The sequence below is a fragment of the Schistocerca nitens genome, chromosome 9 (assembly GCF_023898315.1).
Source record: "Schistocerca nitens isolate TAMUIC-IGC-003100 chromosome 9, iqSchNite1.1, whole genome shotgun sequence".
In the NCBI taxonomy this organism is placed as follows: Eukaryota; Metazoa; Arthropoda; class Insecta; order Orthoptera; family Acrididae; genus Schistocerca; species Schistocerca nitens.
This window is the reverse complement of record NC_064622.1, coordinates 66,780,360-66,807,148: the sequence shown is the minus strand read 5'-3', so window position 1 is coordinate 66,807,148 and position 26,789 is coordinate 66,780,360. Positions and strand designations below refer to the sequence as shown.

General features: G+C 39.9%; 1 protein-coding gene across 1 annotated transcript in view; it reads right to left on the bottom strand.

The window, feature by feature from the left end:
* LOC126203042 (phosphoglycerate kinase) overlaps positions 1 to 26,789 on the bottom strand; it is a 58,515-nt gene that overhangs the window by 5,751 nt on the left and 25,975 nt on the right. Inside the window, exons 6-7 of the mRNA XM_049937280.1 lie at positions 11,286 to 11,542; positions 10,435 to 10,634 (exon numbers count right to left, since the gene is read on the bottom strand). Coding sequence (XP_049793237.1) covers positions 10,435 to 10,634; positions 11,286 to 11,542 — 457 coding nt within the window. The remainder of the gene's footprint in view (positions 1 to 10,434; positions 10,635 to 11,285; positions 11,543 to 26,789) is intronic.

The window sequence follows — 26,789 nt, the reverse complement described above, 5'->3', positions numbered from 1 at the left end:
TGCACCATAGTACATAACTCCACTGTGAACCACAGACAGGGAGGCAAAACATACATGAAAATCATTTTTGTGCCTTATTTTAACCGTGCAAAAACTACAGTTCAACTGAAACTGATTATTATCAGCAACAAAAAATCAATAAGCAGTTAATTATGATGGAAAGTGACTAAGAATTCCAAGATAATTAGAGAGACCCACAAGATGTTTGGTTATCTACGTTACACAATGTTATAACTGGTTCTGCTTCTGATAAATACTTCATTTAATTTGGTTGCACCGCTCCAGAAGACAATTCCACAATGCAATAAGGAGCGACAGTATGCAAAATTAAGCAGGCCCCTTCCTTCTCTTTAGACAACACAATGAGAGGTACTTCTAAGAACAAACCAAGCTGAACTAAGCTTGTTGATCAGTTTAGCTACATGTTGACTCCATTTTAATTTTTTATCCAGCTGGACTGCAAGAAATTTTAGACTGTGTTAAGTGTTTGACCATTAATGTTTACAAATCATTATTGTTTGTTTGAAATTGTATACCCCTCACAACCACCATCCTCCCACCATCCCCAATAACCAGCCACAAAAGAGTATCTCCATCACTCAGTACCATGCTGGATTGGAACAAGTGAACCACATCCTTGCCAGAGCTTTGATTACCAATCATCATGCCTTGAAATGAGGGACATCCTACTAGAGATACTTCCCATCCCTCCTAAAGTCATCATCTGTCTACCACCCAACCTCCACAACATCCTAGACCATCCCTATGCTACTCCCAATCCCAGCCCCTTACCACAAAGAACATATGCCAGTGGAATGCCCAGGTGCAAAACCTGCCCAATCCACCCACCCAGCATTTACTATTCCAATCCTGTCACAGGCTTATCCTACTCCATCAGGGGCCAGGCCACTGTGAAAGCAGCCGTGTCACTAGCTCTGCTTTTGAACACTACCTTGCCCAACACCTGAAGGATTCTAAACCTACAACCTCCTTCCTGGTTACCATGATCAACTACATCCTCACCCACATTTACTTCTCCTTTGAAAGCATCACCTACAAACAAAACCTGGGGTACTGCAGCAAGGGGCACCATCATGATACCACCCAATGGCAACCTGTTCATGGGTGGTATAGAGGAATCCTTCCTATCCAGCCAGAATCCGGAATCCTTCGCCTGGCTCAGATTAACTGATGATATCTTCATGATCTGGATCACAGGTGAGGACACACTATCCACATGCCTCCAGAATCTTAACACCACCTTCCCCATTCAATTCAGCTGGTCCTCCTCAACACAACAAGCCCCCTTCCTAGATGTTTAGCTCTTCCTCAAATACAGCTATATCAGTATCTCTGCCCATGTGAAACCTACCAATCCATATCAAACCTACAAACCACCAGCAAATTCTCTGCGTCAACAGTTGCCACCCATTGCACACCCATTCCATAGAGCCTACTAGCCACACGTGGCCATCAAAATACACCTAGTGTCTCACTGAGGCCTTCACATACTGTAATTACCCTCCTAACTTTGTACAAAAACAGATCTCCTGTGCCTTGTCTTTCCAATCACTCACCACCTCCCAAATTTCCACCATCCAGTCATAGACGAGCATTCCCCTCATGAGTCAGTACCACCCAGGGCTAGAGCAACTGAATCACATTCACTGCCAGTTTTTCAGCTACCTCTCATTGTGCCATGATATGAGGGATGTCCTACCCACTATCCTTCCCATCCCTCCTATAGGGGTATTCCACCACCCACTGAGCCTACACAATATCCTCATCCTTCCCTGCATACCCCTGCTCCCATCCTTTTGCTTCATGGCACATATTTCTGTAATAAACCTAGCTTCAAGACCTGTCCCATACATCCTCCCACCACTTATTCCAGTCCAGTCACAAGTGTTGCCTATCCTATCAAAGCTAGGACTACTCATGAAACCAATCACATGATCTACAAGCTAAGCTGCAACCACAGTGCTGCATTGCACATGGGCACAACAACCAACAAGCTGTCTGTCCACATGAATTGCCACCGGCAAACTGTGGCCCAGAAACAGCAGGACCACCCAGTTGCTGAGCATGCTGTCCAACACAATGTCCCAAAACAACATTACTCATTTCAATGACTGCTTCACAGCCTGTGCCATCTGACTTGTGCAAGTGTGAACCCTCCCTGCAATATATCCAACATTTCTGTAACTCTCCTGCCCTCAACCTCCAATAGCCCCTGTTCTTCATCTAGTATCCCCTTCCCTGTTCCCACTCTTAGCACTACACAGCCTTCTATTCCACCAATGCACCTACTGTCTTTACTTCTCTCCTCCCCTCCCCCCCCCCCTCCACCCCATCTTACCTCCTGGCTGTGCTTAGCTTCCCTACTCTCTCCCCACCTCGACCCCGCATGCTCCCACAGCCAGCACTTTACCATCCTCCACCCCTACCCTGCTTTCCCTCCCTACCCCAACCTCCTCCTTACCCTCACCAACCACACTGCAGCTTCTCCCATCAAGTATTGTTGCTTGCAGTCTGGCCTCATCAGACAGAGACAGTGGTTGTGTGTGTGTGGGCACACGCGCGTATGCATGTGTGCAAGAGTGCGTTTTGTCTGAGTCAGAATAAGGTCTTTTGGCTGAAAGCTCACTTGTTTAGTATTCTTTTTGTTGCGCCCACCTGCGACTCAACATCTCCACTATATGGTGAGCAGCAATCTATCCTTTTCAAAACACTGTCCTAGTTTGTTTCTTAGGCTACACGAAATTCTGGTACTGGTATCCCCAGATGACAACCTACTATCTCCAATCAACTGCTAAAACCCACAGAGAGAATATATTAGAATAGAGTTAACTGTTGAAACATTCACAGTCAAGTCCTAAAACTCATCTCTGAGAAAGTGCAAACTATTCACAATGATGAACCTACAATGAAGAAATTAAGACATGACAATTGAAGATTTCTGCCAGACTGACTAACTTAGATTTCCTGTCACAGTGTCTCTTGCTCTTTGTCATCCTCCTCCTTGTTGGTCCAGAGACTGGTTTGAAACAGCCCTCCATACCAATCTATCTTGTGAAAGCATCTTTACCTCTGCAGAACTACTTCAACCTCGATTGCTCACTGCAATTATGTATTTGTTTCTCTCTACAATTTACTTCCTCCCTTTCCCATCATCCCAACACTTTTCTCCATGGACAAATTGACCATTCCTTGATACCTCAGAATGTACACTATCAACCAAATCTTTGTTGTAATTAACAGCTTCTGTAAATTCTTTTCTACACAAATCAATACAGAACCTGTCAGTTATTGGATCTACATCTTCAGTATTCTTAAGTATCACATTTCAGAAGCTTGTATTCTCCTCCCCCTGGCTGTGTCTAAGCAAAGTATCTGCAATTTCTTCCAGAAGTGCTTGTCCTACAAGGTTTGCAGAACTTGAAACAGAAGTTTGGAAGGTAGGAGACGTGATGCTGGCAGAAGTACAGATGTGAGGACATGTTGCGAGTCATGCTTGGGTAGCTCAGTCAGTGGAGCACTTGCCCATGAAAGGTAATGGTCCCCCGACTTCAAGTTTTGGTCCAGTACATAGTTTTAATCTGCCAGGATTTTTTTACTTCTGTTCTTGTATGAATTGTATCATGCATGTTTCACTTGTACACCAGACATATACCATCAGAAAAGACTTCCTAACACAAATTTATATTCAATGCTAAATTTCTCTCTTTCAGAAACGCTTCTCTTGCTATTGCATCTGCATTTTGGTGAAAGTATAGCTCAGTGCCAGTGGGGGCCAGTGGCACACTTACATGTGTTTCAAGTAGTATTATCATCAGCACTCACTGTGAGGCATCATAGAAATGAAAGGGAGTTTGTCAACTGCTGGTTCTACACTTACAATGAAAGAGCAGTGACAGAAGACATGTTTTGAAGCAAGAGATGATGAAACATTGTCACATTTTCAGGCCATTATACTACAACCTTGTAAGTCTTAATACAGTCAAAGAAACAGTCAAATATTTGTGACAACCAAGACTATAAATTTATAATGATGCTCTTTTCACTCTCAGCAATTTCAATTTTGCTATTAGGTCTCAATCTAACTTCCTCTCTTAAATCATGACATATTAGAAAAAAAATGTGTCAAATATTTCTTATAATATCAAACAAGAGAAGGAAATAAATTGCCTCTTCTCTCACCTGTGATTGGTTACATGAAAATACCAGCCCACTGGCTACACAAAACCAACAGTCCCAACCTACGAGCAGTAAAGAAACACCACTGATTGCCATGGTCCTGAATCTAAACCTTAGCCCTGCATTTTACATCCTCTCAACTTTAACTGTCATCATGTTAAATTGCTACACAAGTAGCTACACTCTTCTACTTGTCTTATTTAGTTCCTTAACTAAGTAGCTCAGCATCACCTGATTTAGGTCTTCTATATTTCATCACCAGTTTCTGCTTTTGTTGACATCCAGCTTATAACCTCTTTTTATACCCTATACAATCCACTCAACTGACCTTACAGGTCCTTCACCATCTGGCAGTAATAGAATTTCAGCTACAAACACCTAAGTTATCATTTCTTCTACCCCAACTTTAATTCTATTTCTAAGTTTCTCTTTGGTTTCCTTTACTGCTTGCTCAATGTGCAGAGTAAATAACATGAGAGATAGGCTTCAATCCTTTCTCACTCACTTCTCAACCACTGCTACACATGTCCATGTCCATCTCTAGTAACAGCAGTCTGATTTCTGTACAAGTTTTGAACAACTGTTTTATGCCCAATACCTTCAGAAATTCAAAGAATATTCTTGTCAACATTGTTGACAGCAGTCTCCAATGAACAAATGTTCCGGTTTTCTCAGTCTGCTTTCTGCAATGTGTTTAAAATTAGTTGTTACTCGACTTTTGGCTCACTGGAGGGGACATGATTTCATTGATGAGCTGGCTTTCCCTATCGCACAGCCAGCGATGTGGCTGGTAAAACACTCATGCTGCTACACCATGGATAAACAGTATCGCTTTGTGTCACATATTAAATATATCAATGTTTGTCATGATCAATGTTTGTATTTTATGGCATTTTGTGTTCTGCAGTCATTAGATGTTGTGAACAAGTGTATTGTGTTGGCACTGCATTAATAACAACAGAGTAGCATGTCTGAGCACAAGCTTCACAAATGTCCAAGAACACATTCACTGGCTGCGAAGATATCTAGTGTTGGAAGGGGAATTACAATCCCTAGCAAAGCTCAAAATTCGTATGCTCTATGCACAATTATTTTGAACTCTAGTGCAATACTGGTGGTCCGATTGTAGATGCTACAAGAGTGGTGGACAGAACAGTTGCCGTGCTTAATGTTCACTGACCCACGGTACTGCAAATGATGGAGCAACACCAGATCATTCTTTACTTGAAACTTTGGGCAAGAAAAGAAGTTACAAAATGCGGGTAACCGAGATGGAAGCATTGAAAAGATCATCAGTGAATGGAAAACTCCACTTTAAGTAAAATTATTTTCAGCCTCAAACAACCAGAGCTGTTCAATGAAAGTAGGCAGTCCTTTGAAATTGTCTTTGGGAGGTTTGTTCTGGCACAAAAAGTTTTTGTCTCTGACATCTATCATTGACAAAAGTGAAATAATGGCCTGGAGAGGCCAATATCTGCATGCCATGAGGAGCTTTTTATTTTAACATTGTGTAACTGGATAAGATGTTGGTTAATGTATACCATATGCTGAGGAAAGGGTGGACTGACTGCACAGCACAAGGAACGACTAAAGCACAGTCAGACAAATGTTACAGGATAATCATCCTTCACACTGGCTCTGCTAGTGGCTTCACCGGAAATGTTTATTGCTGTTCGGTTCGAGGAAGCAAGGCAACTATCATGAGGAAATAAACACCAAAGTTTTCATGGAGTGGTTTTCTAATGTTCTGCTGGAAAACATTCCCCAAATTCAACAACAGTGATGGACAATGTGCCATACCACTCTGTAGTGATGGATAAAGTTATGACAATGCAATGGACGAAAGGATATAGTTTGTTCTAGGTTCAAACATATGTTCCACTGGATCAAATTTAACAAGGAATTAATAAGGCAGAGTTAATGGAATGTGTAGCACTGCTACCAGGTCGACAAACTGGCTAACGCTAAAGGGCACAGAGTAATCAGGCTCCTTCCAGATCACGCTCATTTAAATCAGGCAGAGGCGAGAGGTAATGTGGCAAGAAACAAAAAGTTTGCACTCAGTGAGGTTGAAACGCAACAAAGCCATCGCAAAGGTTACCTCACAGGACTGATCTGAAGTTGTCAGATATACCAAAAAGGTAGTTGAGGAGACGTGGATTTGTGAAGGATTACTGGAAGGACAGATTGAAGAGATGGTCATTTCAGTCAGCTCTGGTACCAATTGCAGGTCTGGGGAAGAGGACAGGGACAATTCTTCCCTTGGGATTGCTCCACTTACACTATAACTGTGAGTATGTACGAAAGATTGATTTCATAGCTCTGTTCAGTACTGTTTCTTTACTGGCAAAGAATGTTTGCCTGGCGGACAGCTAACGGTTGTGACCTAAAGTAGGTGTGAAATTATCTCCACCTGCTGACATGCTCAGCACACGCTGGCAACTACGATTCCCTGCACTCACTCTGTACTGAATTGTCAAAAGTTGCAACTTATTTTAAGTGCACTATAAGGTAAATAACAGGCTCAGTACTACCTCATGTGTTCGTAAATTTCTCAGGAACCCAGACTGATCTTCCCCAAGCTTGGTTCCTACAAACTTTTCCATTCTCCTACAAATAATCCAAGTCAGTATTTTGCAGCCATGCCTTATTAAACTAATATTTTAGTAATAAGCCTCTCTCCACTGGAAAACAACCATGTGAAACTTCAGTAAAGTCCTCCTTTGGTATGAGGTTCAACTGACAAGTCACATTCACACTACCATCATCTTAGTGACCCATCAGAGACGTATTCTGAGCATCATTTTGTGTTAGGTTCGTATGGATAAGACTAAGTCTTGATATCTGTGATTTCCTTTCTCCAAATAACTGTCCATGTTCTGCATTTTAATCAAGTCGTGGCCTGGAACACTTAATTTAGAGATTTTCTGTCCATTACTCCACTGCGATTTGCAACAACGAAAACACTGACATACTACAACCATACGTATCCACTACGTAACACTGACAGCTCTCAACCGATTGGTCAAATGTATACCCATTTTTACAGTTGTTTGCTCAAGCTGCAGCTGTAGTTACTGTGCTGACATTTTTATGCCAGAAAGAAAACCAGTCTCTGAACTCTTCGGATGAATGTTACCTTTCCCATAGTCATTGCTGCTTTTACAGTTCTGCATTTCTTCTCTAGCCATTTCAGCTTTGCCATTTTGCAGTTCTAGTTGATCTCATTTTTTTATTCTCTCTGGCCTGTTTCATTTGCTGGAATTTTAAGTTCTCTCCCTTTATCAAATTGCAATATGTATTTCCCAACGATGTCTAGTGGTCTTTGTATTTTTGCCCATTTGATCATCTGTTGTCTGCACTATTTCATTCCTTAAAGCTCCCCATTCACTTTACAATGTATTACTCTACCCCATTTCATTCCACAGTTGGCAAACATTCCCTTTGAAACTTCGCTGAAGGTATTTGTCAGGTGTGTAACCTTTGTACGGAAGTGAAACATGACTGATAAAAAGTGCACACAAAAAGAGAAAAGAATAATTTGAAATGTGGTGTTGCAGAAGACTGCTGCAGATTAAATGTGTAGATCAGATAAATAATGATTTACTGAATCATATTGGGAAGAAAAATTTATGACTACTTGATTAGGAGAAATGATAACTTGTTACAATGCATCAAAGAATCATGGATTTAGTGATGGAGGAAAGTGTGAGGGGATAAATGCATGAACCCGGTAAGCAGGTTCAAATTGCAGTAGTTATGCAAAGATGTATAGAGTGTTGCACAGGGCAGACTAGTGTGGAGAGCTGCAGCAAAACCAGTCTTCTCATTGAAGACAACTATATTACACAGAAGCTTGTCTTATCCATGTCTGTTCTCGGAAAGCAGCAGAGCAATTACAGCACTGTTACCGTTTTGGGTATTTCACAGAAATTCTGTAAACAGTTTTGTATGTTCCTTTAGTACTTGCCTCCAGCTTTAACGACTTCTAGTGACATAGTGACTGGCATCATTTCTAGAAATGTCATTTTCCTCGTTAACAGTGTATATTTCACATTTATCTTGGTACTGCACAAACATTTATTGAATGTTTTCATTTTTTTTTCATATTATTGTTTTCAATCCTTTTGCTACATAAATTAATCACCTCTTTCTTTAAGTATGTAACTGATATTTTCCAAGATACTTAACTTGTTGCTCAATTTAATCTGGTACACTTCTCTAACTTAAGTGATGAAGGTTTTCAGTTCTATCAACAGACAGGCAATTTGACAATGATGGGGAAGAATGGGACATGGAAACATCCTTGTGTTTTTCAAAGGTATCCTCTCGTAATTTATGTAAAGTGACTTACGAAATACATGAAAAATCTAAATGTGGATGGTTGTACAGGTACACTGCCCTTCTAAATGAGAATCCAATGTATAAAATCACTGCACTACCTAATTCCGTTACTCTTAGGTTAGCATACCCCATATATTTCTGATTCTCTGGCTGAAAACCAATGAAAACTAACTCTAGCTTCGTATCTACTATTACTCTGTGCCTTACTAGTCTGACCCTTGCAACTTAAACATTATTTAGGACACTGTTGATATTCGTTTTATGGGCATTAGGCTGCGGTCCAAAGCATCTGCCTAACGTTTCGTCTTCCAATGCTGGCGACATCATCACAGGCTTTAGTGACTCAAAGCAGTTCAAGAGTAATTAACTTAGAAAGCTGAACTATTTACAACTATCAACGCAACACAATGTTTGGTTCATGACATCATCAGAGCACTGCCTAAGATCGCAGTCACACTGACATATGCCATGGATCTTGTAGTGGGGAAAGAGTTGGCACCGAGTTTTATTTAGCATTAAGATACACAACTCATCTAATTTCAATTCTCCTTTTCTTTTGAAATTCTTTCTATGATCCTGTACTTCTATGGGCACTCTACACATTCTAGTGTGGTAACTATTAGATCTTGCTAAAACTACAGTGTCAGAGAAACGAATTTGGTGGTTTCCTGGTCCTCGTTTATTATCTGCTTACTGCTGATTTATCTGTCCTGTCCAGGTGACAACTGATCTCATGTACCTTAAAGGAGGTATTAATGCTTATTTTTGTAGTTCCTATGTACACTTGGCCGTGAGTGTAAAGGATTTTACATACTCCTGATGTGGCAAGTAGTGGGCCTTTGCAGAGTCCAAATATTCGTGCACCTTTCTCGTTGATTTAAACGCTGTATCAGTACAGTGTTTCCTGAGTACTTCACTGATTTGATCTGTGACAAGTAGAACTGAAATTATAGAAGTTGTGCGCCTTAGTGTGAAATAAAGAGTGCCAACTCTTCCTACATTCATTAGTATGACTCCTTGTCTTAGGCAGCAGTCTGGTGAAATCACGAATTGTCCGATGTGATGTGTTGATACCTTTAAACAGTTTGGCTTGCTGAGCTTTTAAAAGTCTTAACTGTTTTCAGAGTCATTAAACCCTCTGACGTCAACAGCATTGAAAGACAAAATAAACATTCGGCAGAGAAATGTGCACTGGATTGTGGTCTAATGCCCATGAAACAAATATCAGTAATGTCACAAATACCAGCTTTGAAAACTGTGCATTCTGATTATTTAGGACAGTCTCATTCTGAACAATTTCTTTGTTTGGTAAAATATAGTCAATGTCACTTCTAGGTTCATGTTATATTTGCTTTCTTCTAGAAGAAAGTGTCACCATGTTGTTCTCTGCAAATTCTACTAACGTACGACCTCTGCCACTTCTGCCAGCATATGACAACGTCTCCTACAAATATTTTTTAATATTTATCCTATTTTTTACATTTTATTGCCTGAAACAATAATTGTATCCTTAGATGACATTATACACTTCATTTCCTTTCTGTTTGGGTTAAGAACAGAATATAACTTTTTTTAGAAAGTTAATTGAACTTCTTATTTCTTGTCCAAACCAGTCAACTTTGGCTGCAAGAAAATATCTTAGTATTTTGTTTTTTGTCGGACTGAGCGTACTGATGCAATTATTCAGAAGCGATACTTATTTAAGTACACTTTCACACTGTGGTTTATAACCATTTAAGTGATGATTTAAAGAAGAGACAAAAAGATTTTAAATTTTTAAAAGAATGAAACAGGTTACGTATGTGGCCATCTAAAACGCACAGAGATTATAAAGATGACAAAGTAAGCATGGTAATGAAAGGGTCACAACTTTTATTGTTCTTTCACACTTACCTTCCAGCAACTCAAGGCTAGCACCACCACCTGTGCTTACGTGGCTGACTTTGTCTTCAGTGTCCCATTTGGCACAACACGTGGCAGTGTCACCACCGCCAATGATTGTGATGCAGCCTCTTCCTGTAGCTTCCACAACAGCATCCATCATTGCTTTTGTTCCCTTAGAAAAGTTGTTAAATTCAAACACACCTGCTGGGCTGAAAAAGCATCACTACATCACTGCAATATTCAGTTACTTTTCATGAGCAAGATTTGAGTGCTTGTATAATGTAAATCAATGTTCTTATTATATGTCTACTTTCAATCCATGCCAAGATATTTTGTGGTTCATTATTTGCTGCGAGAGCAAAATGCCTGTAGGTAAGAGCAGCAAGAGGTCATATTTTGTTTATTATAATGGTCTGAAAGAAGAATTATAACTAGAAGGAGAATGGAATGATGTACTAAGCGTCCCAACAAATGCAGAGAGAATGCTGTAGAGAATACTGAACACAATTTATAATCTCTTGTTTTAAGGTCATAGTTCTAGTTTGAGTATTAAAGTTATGGAAAAATGTTATATGGATTAGCTTTAATATTTTTATTCCTGTATACAGGATCTACAGAACCATTCCTTATCTGCTTTTTCACCCTCCAAATCTCCATTATATCATGTTAATCTGCCCCATAAATCACACCTGTCCCTTCACCCCACATCAAAATCTCACCAATGTCTGAGTTTCACTACTGAACATGTATCTGCTGGTAACACTGACTACTAGAAGTACCAGAAGTGAAAATAGTATAGTACAGATGCATGTGTAAACAAAAAACTTTAGTGACAGTTTCATCAAGAAAATAGTTCTCACCCATTCCACACTATAACTTTAGCCCTTCCTATAGGCTGTTTGAAGAGAACAATACTTTTTGGACCAACATCTAGTCCCATCCAACCATCAGGAATGCCTTCTTCCAGTGTAGCAGCTCCAACTTGTGCATCTTCAGCAAATTTATCTGCAGTTACAAAGTCTACTGGCAGGTGTATTAATACTTTGTTCTTCTCAGCCTTGGCTATAAGATCTTTTACAATGTTTGCACCATCTTCATCATACAATGAGTTCCCAATCTGTGAAACAGAAAGTAACAGGTAAGTACTAGGTTTGGTAAGGGAAGAAATGGTGCAGAAAATGACAGAAAAGGAAAAGTGAGAGTAAGCATACAGGAGTGGGAAGGCAACAAGCAGTTCAGACCAGGGGAACTGCAGGGACACAGGATCTGCAGCAATGGAGATGGTTTCCACCCATGTAGTTCTTCTCATGTAAATCTTTCCTAAAGTTTCCAAATACTTTGCACACTGTATATAAATTATTATGATGAACACATTAAACATGTTCAGATTGGTGCAAGCTGTAGTAGTCATTCAGAGGTGAAGGAGATGCATTAAACCAATCTTCAGACTGAAGACGACAACAGAAAAAATTAAGCAGATTACCCTACAATGGCTTAAATCATACTTATCAAACATAAAGCAAAGAGTTAGCAACTCTTTAAATGGGGCAAATTATAATTCTGACTGGAAAAAAAAAGAGCTCAGGACATACCAAAAGGCCACAAATTAGGCCTAGTCCTATCTCTTATATGTTAATGACTTATTAAAAACAGTCTCCCATCAGTTCTATTTGCAGATGCTACTGCTGTCTTAGATGAAAATCTGGATTCAGAAGAAATTCTCAAATCTGTGATCAGTACCCTCAGAACCTTAGAAACTTGGTTTCAGTTAAATGGTTGAATCTAAACATATCTAAGATTCACATAATGCAAATCATATGGACCTCAATACAAGAAAAGTATATGAGGCACTGACCTTGAAATGTTATTACTCAGTGGATGAATCCAAGCAAAACAAACTGCAAATTTAAGCTGGATACAATGTGTTACATACCCCCAAGAAATATCATTATAGTGTCATTATTTATTTAGTGCTGTTATTTATTAATGCAAAAATCATTGTAACTGTATTATAAATTTTTGACATGTTCCCATATGCAAACCAAATGGATAGCAAATGTACATCACAAGAAGAATGAACCACAATTCCACAACACCATCTCCGCTCCCAATCAGGTACCACTTGACATTCAAAGAATGGACACACTGTGCTGCCAGGTAGGATGTACGGGAAGACCAAGTTTTCTATCATGTGTTAACCCAAGAATATTGTGTTTTGATGACTGGAAGAGCAGTAGGACTGAGATACGAGAGTGTGAAATAAACTACTTTCACTGTAAAAAATTCATATAAACTTTTTGGGTGGAAATGTGGAAGCCTTGTCTATTCTGCATGAGTAGAGGTGGTCAAAACTGTGCTGAAGTTGCTGCCTGAGCAAACAAGTCCATAGAGAGCTGCAATAGATTGCTTAACTGTCAAAGAGAGGAGACAGTTGACTGCTACAACAAGTAAGGTTACATTCAGAGTGGAGCCCAGAGGTACACAGTTCTCCTGGTAAGTGTCCAACTGAAACAATTTGTCTCATACATTAAAAACCCAGTCTTTGAAAAACTTCTGCATACAATCATGCAGGCAATCTCAGATGGCCCATCTTCGCATTGTACAGAGGATTCCCATCCAACAGAATGTCTCTCTGACTGTTTACAAATAAAAGAAATACAGTCACAATCTGGCGATTCTGCAGAAAGTCATCCATGCTGTAGGTTGACAAGGTGACAAGATGGTTAACTAGAGATATACCTATAAAAGTCACACTGGATGTTTGCTTGCAATTTCTGAGACTCAAGTCACCATACCAGCTGCCCTTTCATCACTTGGTCCATTATCTGGTAGAAATTACTGGTAAGGAAGGCAGGATGGTAACTCAAAATCTCTGAAGTACTGACTCAAGGTGTTTGGATATATCAACAGCATCAAAATCATTTGCAGTGGCTGGGCAGGCTATTGGAAGATGGCCTCCTTGCCAGCAACACAACTATGTTCATCTCCAACAACAGCCAAGGGTGTAAAATGGTTAAAAGAATTTACAAAAGAGATACAAGAGACTTTTTTGCTAACTACCTACGATTATTTGACACCCTTTGCCTGCATTTGTTTATAACAGATACAGTTTTCTATCATGGTATGTCATTCAAAGACAAGGAGAACATGTCTCCATGTGCAAACAGCATCTTGACGTTCCTTGATCCATCAGGACATTGAGGTTCATTGCTGGTGGAAGACATTCGGGATAAGGAATGTTCAGTGGAAGAGACAGTAACATTCACAAGGCACTTTACTTGATCCTCACTGGTGCTGAATTATTGTTCGCCGGCCCCTAGTCTGCTTTGGAAAGTGCCAAATGGTCTTACATGTAAATTAACTACAAGCTGCAGTATCTTCGCCATGGTTCCACGAATGGAAATCTGACACAAACAGCTTGTAACCGGGTGTTAAAAGGAATGATCTGAGTATGGACATTTTACTGAATGAGCATCACACCCCCATGAGCTGGAGCTGCTTCCTCTGTAAGGAGGGTATAATGTATCAGGTGCAGTGTAAAAGATCAAAGTGGACTTGAATGCATGTTTTCGTTTCTTGCATGTGTAAATCTAGGGATTGTGATGTAATGGCAGCTGCCGTTCTGCCTTCCACAATTTGATGCATGCATTCCGACTGAGGACACTTATATTTAAGGAGGAGAGATGCCTATTTTGTTAGTGATGGTAGCCTCAGAGAACCTGGTTTCACATGTGTTTGACTGCTGGATTCAGAGCAGGAGTATCCTGCACTATTATTTCTTCACAGATCAGTAGAAGTTGGCCAGGCAATGTTTCATTGCAGTGTTGCGTCGAGAAGGATCTCAAGTTGGGCGAAGGGGAAATGGTCTTGTGCTGGTGAGAGACAAGCAAAAAACTGTCTCTGGAGCACTTCATCTTAAGTTTGCATTATTTTGTATGGATCATGAGAGTGAAGGTTTCTTAGCATGTTTTGCGGGTACAGTAGTGGTAGACAAAGATGCCACTTTAAGTACTGCGAGATTTTACAACTGCAGCACTAAAACGGAGGCTTTAGGTCCGTGTGGCCATACCCTTTTTAGCCATAACATAGCAACAATAGAGCTTTAACTGTACGATCATGGTACAGAAGGCTTTCTGACAGCAAATATTTTCTGGACAGCAGAATGGAAGACCTTTTCCCTCACCCAGCCCACTCATCAACGTACACGGGCCATTCGCGGAACAAAGTGGCATGGTCTCCTGTACAGTTACTGCAGAGAGTGATACACATCTCCCTCATGTGCATCTTTGCCTAAAGTTACACATTTGGCTGCATTTTTACAGGACATGCAAATATGATTGAAATGTTGCTGCTAGTAGCAACGTATCAGGTTGTATTGGACAGGCAGACAGTTTTAACTCCATACACATAATTTAGTACGTGATAAGTCTCTACACAAACAATATATTCATGGAGGAGTATAAATTTCAACCATTTTTGATCCTGAAAGGCAATGACTGCCCCTATTAGTAAAGATCCATTGTGTATGTGAGAACATGACATCACTGGGCTAGCAGTTGAGTACACTCCTTGGTAAATGATGAACTGATTTACTTTAACTGAACTCTACCTGCCTTCCATGTGTGATACTATTAGGTAGTGAGGTTCAACTGGAAAATTAATCATTTCCTTTGTTTCATTCAATTTCTATTTGTTGGGCGGATGTTGAATATGTTTGGTGTACTCATTTCAGTTTGATCTCCACAATTGCCAGCATTTCCAATAGAGCACTCCTGCCTTCTGGGTGGGAGTGGGTGATTCCACACAGGTATACTATTCTGCCTTAGGAGATTGTACAAATCTCAGGTCACATTCCCTAGACACCAAGTAGAGTCATCAATTGGCAACTGAGAAGGTACAAACTCAGGCAGTCACCCCTCTCTGGTCCTGGCCTTTACCAGAAGGTACAGCATAGAGAGACTGAGTAACAGTGTCAGAAGCAACCATAGAGGAGGAGATGAAGACTGAGGGCAGAAGCTGGCATGTGGAAGAGGAAGCAATGCCAGTACTGGCTGGGAACCCAGTGGGTGCCAACCACTTTTTCATTGGACATGAGTTTCACAGAGATTGGTGGTGGAGCAGAGTGAAGAAGAGGAAGACATATTTGCAGCATGTAAAATGAATTAATATTGCAAGGGCCAGTGAAGTGTCAGTAAGTGCACAAAGTAATCATGTTTATATTAGAGATCTGTAGACACCGAATATCTTATTATGGCTCCTTCAATGACCACACACAATTGGATTTCATTCGCTCTACTTTTGCGAGTGGCATGACAACAATGTAATGTAACATCGAAACTGGTACCTTCAAAACTTACAGTGAAAGTGTACTGCCCTTTAATTCATTCTTGATAGTTTCACTGATCAAATTAAGTTTTCTTGACAATTTTTTATTTTTGTTTTACTATGTAACTTTGTCATATACAAACCACCCATTCTATGTATGTAAAGAACAAATTATAGCTGGAAATATAAATGAAAAAGGCATAACTGTTAGATTAAGGAACAGATAATTTACAGGGTATGATGAAATATTTTTTATAAACACTATCACTTAACTTTCTGAGAGGCAGGTAAACGCTACAAAAATTTATCCTAACGGAGCATGAACAATAATTTACATTTTTCCAATTTGATCCATTTGTAAAGTTTTAGTTTTATTATTGTGGTATGTTTTCTACAGTAGGCTTGTAAAAATCAACCTCAACAACAATAAACTATGAGCATTATATGTAGTCATTGCAGCTAACCATCACCCCATTACAGTATACAAGTTCAATAGTTGGTGATTCAACTCTGGTATAACTTCCTTTTAATTTGTGTGGTATCTCTTGAAGCAGTTCTCGCCTGCTCTCAGGCAGGAAGGTACTTTGCACACTGAACATATCCACACAGTTTGGACCAGGTCTTTTCTTGAACTTCAAACTTTTTAAACGAGTGAATAAGCTGATGTTTATTGCTTTCATGGCAAATACTTTCTTCTATGAATGGCTTGTGTCCCTTGATATGAGATGACAAATTATATTTGTATACAAAGGATGAAGCAGCAGCCACTGAAATTACTACTGGAGCCAATTGTTTTTACATCTCTCAACAAAAGTGAATGTTGGGTCATTATTTTCACCACTGTCAACACTGTTGTCCCCTCCCAGAGGACACTGTCTTGTAGTAGGCACCTTCAGTGCCGGGCGGGAGGGCTTGCGTGCTTCCGTGAAGTTGAGAGCTGTGCTAGCATTAGCATAGCTACTGGCAGGGTCACCCAAGCCAGATTGGTCTCTACTGAGGTGTAGTGAAGCCAGCTTCCCTGTTGTTGTTGTTGTGGTCTTCAGTCCTAAGACTGGTTTGATGCAGCTCTCCATGCTACTCTATCCTGTGCAAGCTTCTTCATCTCCCAGTACCTACTGCAACCTACATCCTTCTGAATCTGCTTAGTGTATTCATCTCTTGGTCTCCCTCTACGATTTTTACCCTCCACGCTGCCCTCCAATGCTAAATTTGTGATCCCTTGATGCCTCAAAACATGTCCTACCAACCGATCCCTTCTTCTAGTCAAGTTGTGCCACAAACTTCTCTTCTCCCCAATCCTATTCAATACCTCCTCATTAGTTACATGATCTACCCACCTTATCTTCAGCATTCTTCTGCAGCACCACATTTCGAAAGCTTCTATTCTCTTCTTGTCCAAACTAGTTATCGTCCATGTTTCACTTCCATACATGGCTACACTCCATACAAATACTTTCAGAAACGACTTCCTGACACTTAAATCTATACTCAAAGTTAACAAATTTCTCTTCTTCAGAAACGATTTCCTTGCCATTGCCAGTCTACATTTTATATCCTCTCTACTTCGACCATCATCAGTTATTTTACTCCCTAAATAGCAAAACTCCTTTACTACTTTAAGTGTCATTTCCTAATCTAATCCCCTCAGCATCACCCAATTTAATTTGACTACATTCCATTATCCTCGTTTTGCTTTTGTTGATGTTCATCTTATATCCTCCTTTCAAGACACTGTCCATTCCGTTCAACTGCTCTTTCCAAGACCTTTGCTGTCTCTGACAGAATTACACTGTCATCGGCGAACCTCAAAAGTTTTTACTTCTTCTCCATGAATTTTAATACCTACTCCGAATTTTTCTTTTGTTTCCTTTACTGCTTGCTCAATATACAGATTGAATAACATCGGGGAGAGGCTACAACCCTGTCTCACTCCCTTCCCAACCACTGCTTCCCTTTCATGTCCCTCGACTCTTGTAACTGCCATCTGGTTTCTGTACAAATTGTAAATAGCCTTTCGCTCCCATTCCAGTTAACGTTGTCAAAAGCTTTCTCTAAGTCTACAAATGCTAGAAACGTAGGTTTGCCTTTTCTTAATCTTTCTTCTAAGATAAGTCGTAATGTTAGTATTGCCTCACGTGTTCCAACATTTCTACGGAATCCAAACTGATCTTCCCCGAGGTCCGCTTCTACCAGTTTTTCCATTCGTCTGTAAAGAATTCGCGTTAGTATTTTGCAGCTGTGACTTATTAAACTGATAGTTCGGTAATTTTCACATCTGTCAACACTTGCTTTCTTTGGGATTGGAATTATTATATTCTTCTTGAAGTCTGTGGGTATTTCGCCTGTCTCATACATCTTGCTCACCAGATGGTAGAGTTTTGTAATGACTGGTTCTCCCAAGGCCATCAGTAGTTCTAATGGAATGTTGTCTACTCCCAGGGCCTTGTTTCGACTCAGGTCTTTCAGTGCTCTGTCAAACTCTTCACGCAGTATCTTATCTCCCATTTCATCTTCATCTACATCCTCATCCATTTCCATAATATTGTCCTCAAGTACATCGCCCTTGCATAAACCCTCTATAAACTCCTTCCACCTTTCTGCCTTCCCTTCTTTGCTTAGAACTGGGTTGCCATCTGAGCTCTTGATATTCATACAATTGGTTCTCTTTTCTCCAAAGGTCTCTTTAATTTTCCTGTAGGCAGTATCTATCTTACCCCTAGTGAGACAAGTCTCTACATCCTTACATTTGTCCTCTAGCCATCCCTGCTTAGCCATTTTGCACATCCTGTCGATCTCATTTTTGAGACGTTTGTATTCCTTTTTGCCTGCTTCATTTACTGTGTTTTTATATTTTCTCCTTTCATCAATTAAATTCAATATTTCTTCTGTTACCCAAGGGGAGTAAATCTAATACAAATCCTGGTCCTCCAGGTTGTGAGTTGGGCATGGGGCTAACAAGCCTGCCTTGTAAAAATTTTATACCATTACCGAAACATTTAAGAGAGCAAACCAGATGGACACCTTGTTGACGACCTTTGGCTTTAAAACAAGAACAAGAATGAGGTTTTGGAATGTAAGAACGATGTTTGAGTAAGGAAATCTTGAACAAGTATCTAGGGAGATGGAATGATACAAAATGGTGATACTTGGACTGAGCGAAATGTGATAGAATGGTTTTGGGGGATTCAGGTTGAGAGACAAGAAGACACCTCCGTATTCAGGGAAAGAGGAAAGAAGACTATGAAAATGAAGTGAGTATACTACTGACAAGAGAAGCAAGGAGAAGCTTATTAGAGTGAAAGCTAATCTCAGATCATATTATTACAGTACAATTCGAGAGCTGAGTAAGAAATATATATCTTGTGCAGTGTTATGCACCCACAGAACATGCAGACACCCAAGAAAAGGACAACTTCTATGGACAATTGGGAGAGGTTCTGGCCAGGATCAAAAAGAAAGACATAAAAATTGTGATGGGAGACCTCAATGCCAACACTGATTGTGAAATGAAGGGTTAGAGAAAGTTATGGGAAAACACGGTGCTGGAGTCCAAAATGACAACAGGGCATTTTATTAATATGTGCCTAAACAACAGGCTGGTTATTGCAGGATCGATGTTCCCACACAAATGCTGCCATAAAATAACATGGCTCTCACAAGATGGCACGACACAAAATCAGATCGATCATTTTACAATTAGCCAGATGTGGAGGCGTTCTTGACATGCGAAACAGAAGAGGTGCTGACTGCAGAAGTGACCACCATCTTGTAATAGCTGAAGTGGTTAAAGATTGCTGTTATTTGTCATCAAGATGCAACCTGCAGGCAGAAAAGACTCAATATTAGAAAACTTCAAAACATGAACGTAAGAGAGTTTGTGCTGGAGTTGAAAAAAAAAAAAAACGATGTAGTCAGTTGGAGGTGGAGGATCAAAGTGAGGAATAGGCTAGTACACAAGTGGAGAGGAAGTGGAATAAAATCACGAAAACCTTCCTAAATTTCAGTGAGAAGGTATTAGGATTCCAAAACACCAGAAGGAAGCCATGGATATTTGATCATCCCAGTGTAGGGACAATTAAGAAAACAACGCCTGAGGGCAAGGTACAATGAAGTTCATCAGCAATTGAAGAGAAGCACAAGAACTGATAGAAGAAATTGGGTAGAACAGCTTGCAGAAAGCTCAAGAGGCAGCAGAAAGGGCATTTCTTAAGAGCTATATATCATAACCAAACAGCTGTCCCAGAAAAGCTTTAATGAAAGTAAGCCAGTGAAGTCTAAAGAGGGTGAACTGTTGACCAACAGTGAGGTATTCATGCAAATCAATACTCATCCTCTCAGCAAGAGCAAAATTATCAAGGCTCATTAAGGCTGCAAGAATAACAAGGAACCTGGTGTAGACAGTGTTGTGGAACAAATCCTGAAGGCAGACTATGAAGTAAGAGCAGATATGTTACTGCCCCTGTTCCAAGAAATTCTAGAATACAGACACCATCCCAAAAGATTGGAGGAAGGGAATCCTGATCAAGTTGCCCAAGAAAGGAGCTCTGAAGAAGTGCAACAACTGGTGTGGCCTCACACTTTTGGCAATACCCAGTAAAGTATTTTCAAGGATTGTTTTAAACTGTCTCAGAGTGCCCATGGATAGTAAGCTCAGGAAATAACAGGCTGGTTTCAGAGAAAGCAGATCATGCACAGACCAAATCAACACCTTGAGGATCATTATTAAGCACTCTATGGAATACTTGTCTCCTTTGTATCTGGCTTTTGTTGACTTTGAAAAAGCCTTTGATAGGGTACAGCGTGAAGCCATCTGGAAAACAAAGCACAGTTATGGAGTACCTCCAAAGATCATCACTATCGTTAAGATGATGTACAGAGAATATACTTGCCAGGTGAAACATGATGGAAATCTCTCAGCACCAGCCAGTTTAAATTCTGGAGTAGGGCAGGGTCGTTTGCTTTCGTCACTGCTGTTTTTTCTGACATTAGATGGTATCATGAAGAAGGTAACCTGAGAGAAGAGAAGTATACAGTGGACTCTTAAATGATCGCCTGGAGGACCTGGACTTTGCAGACAACATCTGCCTTCTGTCCCACACTTTCAAGGATATGAGTGAGAAGTTTAAGGAATTGGAAAGAGAAGCTCAGAGAGTTGGATTAAAAATAAACACGGCTAAGGCTAAAGAGCTTAGGACGAACAGTAAGAACAAGAATGTACTAGCCGTGAAAGAAAAGGAGATTGAGCAGGTGGAGAGCTTTTGTTATCTGGGAAATATTGTTTCCAAAATTGGAGGGGCGACAGAAGACGTCGAAAGTAGGATCAAAAAGGCAAAAGCTGCGACCAGTTTGGACACCTTGTGAAATATTGTTGAAGGTACAGCTTAAAATCTTTGACTCACATGTAAAATCTGTTCTCTTTCACTGGTGTGAGACGTGGAAGGTGACAGCACAAATTGAAACAGGAGTACAAACCTTCATAAACAAATGTTTGAGGACTATATTGGAAGTTCACTGGCCAAATATTATCTCAAACCCGGAATTATGGCAACACACCCAGCACTTCTGCCACTGGTCACAAGTTTTCTGGTGGTCCTGTTCTTTGAGTGTGTTTACACCACCAGCGATGCTTCTCGAATCCTCTCTAGAGTGTCGAACCAATGGCCTTTCAACATGAGTTTCAGTTTTCGGAATAGTGAGAAGTCGCAAAGTGCCATGTTGTTTTTTGCCAAAAAGGTCAGGGTGAGCAAGGATGTGTGACAGGGCGTGTTGTGATGCAGCAGCCAGTTCCCTTGTCGCCAAAGTTCGGGCTGTCATCGCCGTCACAAAACATCACAGTAGTAAGCAGAATTCACTGTTTGGTTGGGTGGGACAAATTCTTTGGGCACAATTCCCTTGGTATCAAAGAAAACGATGATCATGCTCTTCACTTTGCTCTTCACCTGTCTCATTTTTTTGGGTCTTTGAGAGCCCGGGCTCTTCCACTGGGATGATTGTTGCTTTGTCTCTGGGTCGTAACCGTAAATCCAGCTCTCGTCACCGGTGATAACCTGTGACAAGAAGGTTGGATCATCATATGCAGTCTGACGAAGGTCCGTGCACACTTCAACATGCTGTGCCTTCTGATCAGCAGTCAAGATCCTTGGCACAGATTTTGCGGCGCCACGATGCATGCCCAATTCATCAGTCAACATTTATTGACATAACCAACACTCACTTCACCTGCAAGGCCTTGAATGGTTCAATGTTGATCCGTATGAACCAATTTTTAAAGTTTGGCAACAATGTCTGGCGTTGTGCAGCTAACGGGCCTTCCAGTGTGAGCATAATCTTCGACATTTGTAGGGCCCGCCCTGAACCAACTATGTCACTCAAACAGACATGTATGGTTCATGCTCTGTCCCCCAAACACTTGCTGAATCATTGCAAGGGTCTCAGTAGCACTTTTCCCGAGATGCACACAGAATTTGATACACAAGCGCTATTCTGTTCGCGGATCCATTGTAAACTCGCCACACACCAGACACAGAGTATTACGGAAATCACTATGGACATGCAACGCGTCCTCCCAGCTGAATGCCACTCCACAAACTGACTCATCAAATATGCAGCTCTCGCCACCTAGCAATGCAAAGATCTACTACTTCTATTTTCCAAATGGCAGCACCAGTCCCGAAAATTTTGGATTCCACCTTGTACTGCATGTAGATTTATGGAGGATCAACACAAATATTACAATTACTATCAAAAACAGCTGTATAAAAGAGAAACTACAGAGAGAAATGCATGACACTTCCATGAACACCAACAATGCATGAAACATCAACTCGTGTCATAAAAACGTGGCAAAAGTACTGCACTGTGAGTTGCCTACCATCTAGTGAAACTTAATAGTCATCAATTAGTTGGTTAGTTGAGACCATTACCAACCCTGAAGAGTAAATTGAAAAATGCAGTTAGCCACAGTGAGCACCACCTTTTCAAAATGTCTACATATGTGGTAAGTTACAATGATGCCCACCCTTCAGAAAGTTATGGAATATTTGATACAATTGAAGTAATACAGTACTTCAGTAAAATTGATGGAATTGTTACTATCTACACAAAGCATACATTAAATTCAGCTTTCATTTGGCACTACTGTTTTCTTAAGTGTATGTTTTACATATTAGTTAATGAGTTATCGATAACTGCTTTTCCTTTGAGGGGAGGATATAAAAAGAAATCTGCTTGCTAGGCATGAGGACCATCCTGTACCACTCGGCAATCGAGAAGAAATGTCCCTAACCACTCAAAACCCTAAACCCCTGTATGGTTCAGATTCATTGCCAATATCTTTGTGATCTGCTTCCAGGAAAAAGTCACCCTAACCTCATTCTTCCACAGCCTTAATACTTTCTCTCTCTCATTTGTTTCACCTGGTTCTCCTCAGGCCCACATACTATTTTCCTGGATGTTTACCTCATTCTCTCATAACACCAGCCATACCTCTGCCCATATCAAGCCCACTAACCACAACAGCCTCTGCACTTTGATAGTTGTCATCCTTTCTGCAACAAAAACTCACTCCCATATAGTCAGCCAGCCAGTGCATCTGTAGTGAGAAAAATTCCTTGGCCCAGTATGCTTTCATAGACAAGCACGATACCTCAAACCTAGTCTGCAGATGACTTCCTGCACTCTTTATCCTGTAACAACCCCCAGAAACCTGCTGTGAAAGAGCACTCTGTAAAGTATCTTACCAGCCTATAACAACTGGATCATATCTTTTGCCAGGGCTTTCACTGTGTCATCATGCCCAGAAAGAACATCCAATTCACAGTCCTTCCCACCCCTTTGAAAGTGGTAATCCACTGCCCACCTAATCTATGCAACATCCTTGTCCATGCTTATGCCATACCCACTATGAATCTCTTCCCAGTGGTTGAAACCTCTGTGGAAGGCCCAAGAGCAAGATATGTCTGATCCACCTGCCCACCCACTATATCCTCCTCCAGCCTTGTGACAGGATTATCCTATTCTACCAGAGGTAGGGCCATACTTGAAAGCAGTCATGTCATACCAGCTACTATGTCAATTGTGCACATGATTTTATGTGGGCATCACCACCAAGCAGCTGACAACCTGAACGAAGGGCTACCATCAAACTCACCAAAGTTTGCAGCCTGTCTAGCATCTGTAATGAGAGGTGGCTGCCCAATCCCACAACATCTGAATGTGGTTTGTTTCGGCACGTGTTAAGGCACTCACCGCAGCACTCCTTGAACATCCAAAAGTCGTGTAGCTTCTGAAATGCCGTGCAAAGCCTTTGTGCCACTAAAATCTGCCCTCAGTCAAACTCGCATAGATCAAGCGCCTTCCCTATTCTACACACAGAGAGCACACTCACTGATACTACAGGCATCGTGTGTGTGTGTGACTAGCAGCCATTCCTCACCAGGTGACGTTGCTGCCATCAACTAGAGGGATTTATATCAATAGAAGTTCAGTGGTCATAATGTTCTGGTTGATCAGTCGTACAGTACATCATCAGAAATAATAGACAACTTACATTTTGTTGCAGGAAAGCAACGTCAAATGATAAAAACAGTAAAAGTCAAGCGGATTTCGGAAATTTTCACACCAAATGATGTCATGAGAAAAATGGGTATATCGTAATTATGAAAACTGTACAACTTGATACATTAAAACTGTTAACATGATTTAGCTTAAAAAGTATTATATTTTGACGTGTTTCACAATTGCATGTTTTTCCAAATAAAATGCTGAAAAAATTATTTGGGATTAATGAAAGTGTAAAATAGTTGCAATGAACAAGGACCACAAGTCAAGTACAAAATCTTTAAAGGAAGTTGTCAGTAACTGGGTGAAAGATATCTAAGAAATTGATGCTCTAATGTGCACTGCTCATTAAGCATCTTTTTCTTGGCTTTTTTCAGGTGAGTGTAAATTTCTCCCTCTTCCCTGTATGAAGGATTACAAGAGCTTTTTTTTATACAGTGTACCTTGTGACTATTTTGTATAAGGTGAGCTGCAAACGTGCATTTACTTCCTATGTTTTTCTTTTTAGTGCCACCTGTTCCTCATATCACATTTTGAAATTTCTTCCAGTATGCCTGATGTAAATTGCCTTACAGTCACAGCAGTGAATTTTGTACACTGCTACTATTTTGGTATACGCCACATGTGTTAATGACATGTATTAAAAGGCATAAAAGTGACAGTTGAGATTTGTGCGTAATTTGTACATTATATATATTTTTTTAAATTACTTAGTCTTTATGAGACCTGGTCACTGAAGAGCAACAATACAATTTTTTTTAATGTAGTACCTCATTTTGGATCAACTGATTCATTTCTACGCTAGGCAAATTTTACATTTATTAACAACCATGCTACAATAGCCATTATTCTGTGCTATATTTTGCAACCAGCCAAATTAATTCAACTTCCTTGGTATGTAGAGGCAATTTAAGCAGTCTGTTGATTGCTGAATGAAAAAAGGCCGTTTTATATTGGGCAATACGACAAGATGCAGCTGGAATAACAGCATCAGGAGATGAAGGTTTATGATAAATGCCAAAAACATGTCTGAGTTCAGTCATAGTGATGGAAAGATCTAAGAAATGAATAGTGTTATTTCACTGGTGCTCGACCGTGAAAGTAATATGATTGTGCATTTGACTAAATGTATTTGCGAATTGGTCAATTTCTTATTATGAGCCATGGACTAAGACCAGAATGTGATCAACACATAAGTAGCACACCATACAAGTGTTAATTTCAGCATTATTGACAAAAATATTTGCCAGTATACCTGCCAACAGAGATCCCATATCTAATGCATCTTTTGAAGGAAGATCTTGTCTCGAAACGAAGTAATAGTACTGTAGCGTGATTAGTACTGTAGTACGATTTCAAATAACTCTGTAATTTCTATGATTGTCCCACAGGAAAGTGTCTTGTGAATCAGCAAACTAGTTCTAGTAAGTTATTGTTTGTTCACAGAAAAATTAGCATGCATTCTTCCTTATACAGAGTGTTAGCAGTTACACAAATGTGTGTAATTGTTTCTGTAAGTTCTTAGTTGTTTGTACAGAGTAATCATTTTGGAAAGTATAATGATCTTTTAGTACTTCATTGAGTTATTTTTCCCAAATAAGTTGTTAGGTTTGTCTGTAACATTAACTATTGGACTGGACTACAGCCCACAACAGTTACTGGTGGTTTAAATTTTACTCATTAGAGATCATACCTTTACGCTCGACTTTGATACCTAGTTCACTGCAACTATATTACATTTTTATTAATTCCAAATAATTACTTTCAGCTTTTTATTTGAAAAATACACACTTACAATTCTGAAACATGCCAGTATTTAACTCTTTTTAAGCTAAAGCATGTTAACAGTTTTAATGTATCTGACTGTACAGTTTTTATAATTAAAACATGCCCATTTTTCTAGTGATCTCATTAGGCATGAAACATTTTTAAATCCACTCAATTTACTGTTTTTATCATTTTATGTAGCTTCTCTACAGAATAATGTAAGTTGTTTATTCTTTCTGAACTGAGTGTACGTATGTAAGTACTATCTCATTTCCTATTATACAAGAAGCATCTACAGACCCATCATATTATATAACATTTGGCAGTTTCAGATACACTTGATAATATCTACATCTACATGGATACACTGCAAATCACATTTAAGTAACTGGCAGAGGGTTCATCAAAATAGCCTAATACGAAGGTCAAAACTGGTCGTGTACTTAATAAAGCACTATTTAAATAACTGGACTGGCTTTTCGTTAATTGAACAACAGTTGCAGAATCGGCATCATCAAAACATGGACAAACTAACGAAACAAAGTGTGACACTGTGTATACTGTATTAGTCAGTCATAGCCAACAGATGGGAGTCCTGCATTTGATGTTTGTAAAGTACTGTAGCTGCATGTTAGAACTCATGGTAACAGAGTTCTTGTAGAACAAACTTAATTTGGATAATATTCACTGAACTGTGTAGATGAAGTTTAATT